Source organism: Nansenia antarctica (genome assembly GCF_963989245.1).
Source record: "Nansenia antarctica genome assembly, chromosome: 9".
Lineage (NCBI taxonomy): Eukaryota > Metazoa > Chordata > Actinopteri > Argentiniformes > Microstomatidae > Nansenia > Nansenia antarctica.
The window spans coordinates 17862302-17869335 of record NC_137679.1 but is presented as its reverse complement, the minus strand read 5'-3'; the positions used below and the strand labels follow the sequence as shown (position 1 = coordinate 17869335).

Sequence of the window (7034 nt, the reverse complement as noted above, 5' to 3'; positions counted from 1 at the left end):
AGATCGAGACACCTTCCCAAATTCGGCGCAATACTCCCCGAAATACATTTAAATCAGATAAAACCACCAAGCCACCCATTCATCTCGCATGATCATGTAACCCCCCCATCGCACTCCCTCATCCCACAACACACACATTGTTCTGAACACAAAGCGATTTGGCACCGGGCTCGTGAGCATGGCGTGTTACCGTTACCGTTCTCGTCATGGTTCGGACGGTGGTTCGGACGGGCTCCCAGGGACGGAACACTCCACAGGACACACACGCTCATCTCCAGGCACAGGAGGGTCTTCAGCCAGCGAACCTCCATTCCTCAACTGCGGGGGTCTCCACTCGGACAGAAAGTACTACTCTCTCACCGAATTTGCGCTTCAAATCCGCGTAAAAATGTCACACTGGTATGACCATGTGTCGAGGAACTTAGAAACTTAGAGCAGTATCACCACATTTTTTAAAACGTCCGTTTAGATGCTAATTAAGCGGCGTTTGAACAGTGAGAAACTATGCAGCGGGCTCTGGGCTCTTTCGTTCCTCTTACTGTTCCTCTTCTGTCAACGAGCGCCTGACGCGGAACATCTGGACGCGCCGGGTCACCGGGGGAGCGTCACCTCTCCGCTGTTCGCCTGGGGTTAAGTTCACTCTCACTCACACAGGCATACACACCATGACAGACCATCCATCCAGGCCAGCGCAATCAGAGTGTGTTTCGGAAATCCAAAATGATGTCTAGGTCAGTGAGACTTGGGTTCTGTTTTGTTTACTCGTGGGTCAAGAAAATAAATAAAACAATTGAAAACCAGGTAGACAAAGCGCACGCAAAAGGTTTGGGGACCACCGGTAAAAAAAAAAAAAAAAAAACTAAAGTGTGCCACTCTTTCTGTGCCTCTGGTCCACACGGCTCTCCTCTGTCCTCTGAGAGGTCTGTTCGGTTTGGTGTGTCGGCAGCGACCCAGATCCCCCAACTCAACACTTCTCGTTTCTTTTTTCTTCCCTTGTTGTTTCCCTCTTTTAGGAAGAAAAAAAAAAGTTGTTCCCGCGGCGCCGAGTGTTGTGGATTCCTGCGGACCCTTTGAGTAACCAGCTAAAACCTGGTTTGGAGTTCTGGACTGGAGGGGAGCCAGCCAGAGGAAGCCCCCTAAACACAACACACACTGTGTGTGTGTGTGTGTGTGTATGTGTGTGCGCGCGCGCGCGTGTGTGTGCGTGTGTGTGTGTGTGTGTGCGTGTGTGTGTGTGTGTGCGTGTGTGTGTGTGTGTGTGCGTGTGTTTGTGTGTGTGTGTGCGCGTGCGTGTGTGTGTGTGTGCGTGTGTGTGTGTGTGTGCGTGTGTGTGTGTGTGCGTGTGTGTGTGTGTGTGTGTGTTTGTGATGAAGAGAGGGGGTGTAAACGGAAGTGGTGGTTTATGCTGCTATATCCAATAACAGTATTTGGTCTCATAACTCTCTATTCCTCCTTCTCTCCTCTATTTCCCTCTTTCTCTTCTCCTACCACCTTTCTGTCCGCCCCCCCCCCCCCCCCCCCATCTGTTCATGCTATTCTGGTTGTGGCTTATCAGTCGGATTCATACCCAGGGATAACTGTGCTCTGAGGGAGAATGTACCCACATCATGATTCAATATTCCTTACAAACACACACACACACACACACACACACACACACACACACACACACACACACACACACACACACACACACAGTATAATAAATAAAAAAATCACACACCATATCTGATCTGTATGTCCTGCTGTGATCTCAGTGAGATGGTTGTTCTTTCTTTGATGATGAGACAGATCAGTTTGATCTGACAGACACAAGACCCTCATCAGTTTAACCACTGCATAAGATCTGCTGATAGCTGTGGTTTACCATTCCTTCATACACACACACGCACACAGACACACAGACACACACACAAACTACAGACAAGACTTCAATCAGCCACTGAGGCGAGAATAGAATGTATTTTGTGAGAAAACCAGACGACAGATAAATCAGTGAACAAACAGATATGGGCTGACATTACTCACATCCATAGAAAAAAAAACATGATTCCAATCGACATCTTCCCCCACTCACACCTGTGGAGGCTGGTGGAGGTGGATACCAGAGGACAGGCTCATTATAACGCATGGAACGGAAGGAGGAGACATCAGAATCAGAATCAGAATAGGTCAGAATCAGAATCGCTTTTATTTTATCTTACTGTACACAAGAGTAAAATTATTTGGCTTTGGTTCCTTGATGGCAATAGCTTGAACAGTTTCTGATTGGGGTGGCTGGGGTCCCTAATAATCCTGAGGGCCTTTCTGACTCACCGGGTCTTGTAGGTGTCGTGGATGGAGGGGAAGCTCACATCCGCTGATCTTCTCAGCTGTCCGCACTACCCTTTGCAGCGCTTTGCGTTTTGGGCAGTGAAGTTCCCATACCAGGCAGTGATCTCGGTTGTGCCTCTGAAGAAGGCCCCTAGGATCTTAGGCCCTAAGCTGAACTTTTTCAGCTGCCTGAGATGGAAGAGGTGACGTTGTGCTTTTTTCACCACCTGGTTGGTGTGTTCATCCCAGGTGAGGTTGTTGGTGATGTGAACCTCCAGGAACGTAATGCTGTTGACCCATCCACAGCACACCCATTGGTGGTGATGGGGTCTTGTGCCTGCCTCTTCTTCCTGAAGTCCACCTCCAGCTCCTTGGTCTTGTTGGCATTGAGAGAGAGGTTATTGATCTGACTATACTGAGCCAGGCGGTTGGACCTCACTTTTGTAGGCCATCTCGTTGCCGTCGGTGATCAGGCCAATCACTGTCGTGTCGTCGGCGAACTTGATCACTGTGTTGGAGCTGTGAGTGGCCATGGAGTCGTGGGTATACAGGGAGTAGAGGAGGGGGCTTAGTACACAGCCTTGGGGGGCTCGGCTGCCTTGCGGATGTTGATGCACTTGAAAACCTCACGCACGTCATCCTCAGTGATGGTGCACAGAGTGCTTGCTGTGTCATCTGTGGTGTGGGCTCTCTCTAGGAGGTTTCTTCAAATCGGGCATAGAAGCTGTTCAACTCGTCTGGTAGATGGTGATGGTTGTACAGCTGGCACTTTCTTTGAAGTCGGAGATAATGTGTAGACCCTTCCACAAGCTGCATAGGTTATTTCTGCTTAGCTGTGACTTTATTTATTCGCCATAATCCCTTTAGATTTCCGTGATAACTAAGGTCATCATTGTTAATCCATGGTTTCCTGTGTGCAAACAGCAGTAGTGCAAAGGCTAAATTGGGGTCCACAGTAACCAGGGGGGGGGGGGGGGTACTGAGAGTCAGTGTACCCCATGCTTGGGGGGGGGTTGTTCATCAGAGTATGTGGGGGGTGGGATTGTTTATCAGAGTGACAGACCGGTGAAAGAAGCTGGATCCTATACTTCTTGAGTCTCTTAGAAGGTAGGGTATCAAACCAACTGTGGCTGGGGTGCGAGGTGTCCTTGATGAAGCTTGCCACCCTCCGCCGACACCGGTCTGCCTGGAGGGACTCGATGGAAGGGAGTTTGGTGCCGATGATGCGCTGGGCAATTTTCACCACCTGTTGCAGGGCCTTCCCGTCGGACACAGTACAGTTGCCGTACCACACTGTGATGCAGTTGGTTAGGATGCTCTCAATGGTGCAGCAGTAAAAGTTGGCCAGAATCCTGGGAGACAGCTGGGGTTTCTTCAATCTCCTCAGGAAATATAAGCCCGGATGCGCCTTTTTTTTAAGTTATTTTTTCTGAGTGGGGCAGTCCCACTCATATTTTTCATTTTTATTGATAGATAAAGTGGAGAATTAGACAGGAAGGATGGGTGCGAGAGAGAGGAGGGATGACATGCAGGATATGTCCCCGGACGGATTCGAACCGGGACCCTGCGGTTACATGGTCGACGCTTAACCCGCTACGCCACCTAAGCGCCCCCCGATGCGCCTTTTTGACCAGAGAAGAGGAGTTGAGGGTCCAAGAGAGATCCTCTGAGATGTGGACACCCAGGAACTTGAAGCTGGGGACACACTCTACCTACATCTCATTGATGTAGATGGGGGAGTGTATGCAGCCCACAAGTCCACAATGATCTCCTTGGTCTTACTAGTGTTGACGGCCAGGTTGTTGTCAGCACACCGCACCGCCAGTTGCTGGACCTCCTCCATGTAGCCCGACTCGTCATTGTTACTTCTCAGGCCTACCACCGTGGTGTCATCTGCGGACTTGATGATGGTCTTAGAGCCATGCATCGGCACACAGTTGTAGGTGAAGAGGGAGTAGAGGAGAGAGCTCAGCACACAGCCCTGTGGCACGCCGGTGTTCAGGGTCAGGGTGGAGGAGGATGACCAACTTGACGAGCTGCGGTCTGTTGGTTAGGAAGTCTAGGGTCCAGTTGCATGATGGTGTTGAATGCTGAGCTGAAGTCAATCAACCGCATCCTTGCATAGGTGTTGCTTGTATCTGGGTGTGTCAGGGTGGAGTGGAGTGCCGTGGAGTCCTCCGTTGACCTGTTCTTGTATCGGGGTATGTCAGGGTGCAGTGAAGTGCCGTGGAGTCCTCCGTTGACCTGTTCTTGTATCTGGGTATGTCAGGGTGGAGTGAAGTGCCGTGGAGTCCTCCGTTGACCTGTTCTTGTATCGGGGTATGTCAGGGTGCAGTGAAGTGCCGTGGAGTCCTCCGTTGACCTGTTCTTGTATCGGGGTATGTCAGGGTGCAGTGAAGTGCCGTGGAGTCCTCCGTTGACCTGTTCTTGTATCGGGGTATGTCAGGGTGCAGTGAAGTGCCGTGGAGTCCTCCGTTGACCTGTTCTTGTATCTGGGTATGTCAGTGTGCAGTGAAGTGCCGTGGAGTCCTCCGTTGACCTGTTCTTGTATCGGGGTATGTCAGGGTGCAGTGAAGTGCCGTGGAGTCCTCCGTTGACCTGTTCTTGCGGTAGAACTGGTGGGGGTCTAGTGTGGGGGGAAGTTTAGTTTTTAGGTGAGCCAGGACCAACCAAGAACTTCATGGCAATGGGCGTGAGCGCAATGGGGCAGAAGGATCACTGTTGAAGAATTACAGAGGAGAGTAGTATCTTTTAGTTTTTTTGGGATTGATTGAGAATGATCAAGTCTCAGTCTGAGAATGATCAAGTCTCCAAAACTACCATTAGACCAAACAAATTATGCCAACAAATTATTTGGAAGCCATGCCAGAAAAATTTCATTTCACCATAAACGTATGGGCCTGGATGCTAAAGTACCGTATTTTCCGCCCTATAAGGCGCACTTAAAAGTCCCCCCAAAAAAAAAAAAACGACAGTGCGCCTTATAACCCGGTGCGCCTTATATATGGATCAAAATGTAAAAATTACATGACCAATATTTTTTTTTTAATAATAATACAATGTTTCAGTACGACTGGTAAACTACAAAGCCGCACCGCTTGCAGCATTACGGTAATCAGTAAACGACGGCCGCCATCTTGGAATCTCCGCGAATGCTATGCTTGTGGTGGGTTAACATAATTCACCCCCGGAACTAATAGTTGGGAGTATTGTTCCGTACGGAGGGTTAAGTGGGTGGTACTGAGTTTTAGTTCCTGTTTTAAGTGTGTGATAACAACTGGTTCATGTCTGTCAATAAACGTCTAGCTGTGACATTTAATACGCCGCCTCCGACTCCCGTCTCTCGGCACTACATGCTATTGTTATTCTATCATGTGCTCTGAATGGATGCCGTACTCACCCAACTGTTCAATTCGGACACTCACACCGCTTGCAGCATTACGGTAATCAGTAAACACCGGTGTTGTGCTTACTTACAGTCCCACACCACAAGACCCCAAGTTAAGAAGACTAAACAGAGTTTCCGAGGGAACAAAGTGAGATTCTTGGTGCTTTCAACTTGAAGTTTTAAAGTACCCACTCGATATAATAAACAACAGTTTAACGATCACTAAACACTTATCATTTGTGTATTGGATTCATTATTCTCGTTTGCCGGAGGCTACCGGTAAGGGAGGGTTGATTTGTAAACATACTTTCGTTTTAGCTCGTGTTCAAAAGCAAGAACTGTGTGTTCATCTAGTTATGTGTAGTTATGTGTTTTTAGCATGTCGATGTTCTCCCAGTATGTTGTCATGTTATTAAAATACAGTTTAGACCTTCGTAGCGATGTGTTTTGTTAGCTGTTAGCCGCTAGCAGCGTTTGTTGTGGGTGTTTGAGATGAACCAATTCAGTGTTTGAGATAAACCAACATTCAAATACGCCTGTCGTGTTCAATCTTTCTCTGATTTGAATGTATGACACATCATTTGAAAGCTTACAATCTGTAGTTTAAGCATGTGTAAAAACTGAAAAAGTACGTTGCACATTTCACCAGGAGCTGTCACATATTGGTTGTTGGTTATAATTGTATAGCCTATTGGTTGTTTTCTGGTGTTGTTTTGCTCTGTTTGTAGTCTACTTGATGTATTTTTATCAGCTGTTAAATCACCACAGCGGTTAATCCACTAATAGAGATAATAGCAGATTGAAAATGCTTGTAGCTAACTACTCTATATCTCGTGGTTGCAGCTATTGCGAATTGCTATTCACGCGAGTCAGCTGTGAATCACCGCAGGTCCTTGACGCTTGTTGCAAAAATGGATGACGAACGGCTGATACTTGAGGTGGAAAAATATATATTTTTGACAGTGGAGCAGGTAGAACGTTGATGGTGACAACGCTCAGGTGGAGCTTGGACAACGGGAAGTTGACACAACACCGATGGAGAGGTGACGCAACGCAGTAGGTGGAGCTTGGGCGTAACGCAACCCCAGTCAAAAAAAAAAAACGACAGTGCGCCTTATAAGCCGGTGCGCCTTATATTGTATATGAAAAAATTTCTAAAATAGGCCATTCATTGAAGGTGCGCCTTATACTCCGGTGCGCCTTATAGGGCGGAAAATACGGTAGGCTAAACGCTACTTAAACTTAGACTGGAACCATGTTCTATGGTCAGATGAAACAAAAACAATGAACTTTTTGGCAACAAACACTCAAGGTGAGTTTGATGTAAAAAGGA

General features: G+C 47.9%; 1 protein-coding gene across 1 annotated transcript in view; it reads right to left on the bottom strand.

Moving 5' to 3' along the window:
• Positions 1-311, bottom strand: part of kcp (kielin cysteine rich BMP regulator) — a gene marked incomplete at both ends in the record, with an annotated part of 29197 nt that extends 28886 nt beyond the window's left edge. The window contains 1 exon segment of the mRNA XM_080539569.1: positions 197-311. Coding sequence (XP_080395695.1) covers positions 197-311 — 115 coding nt within the window.
• Between the last annotated feature and the right edge of the window lie 6723 nt (positions 312-7034).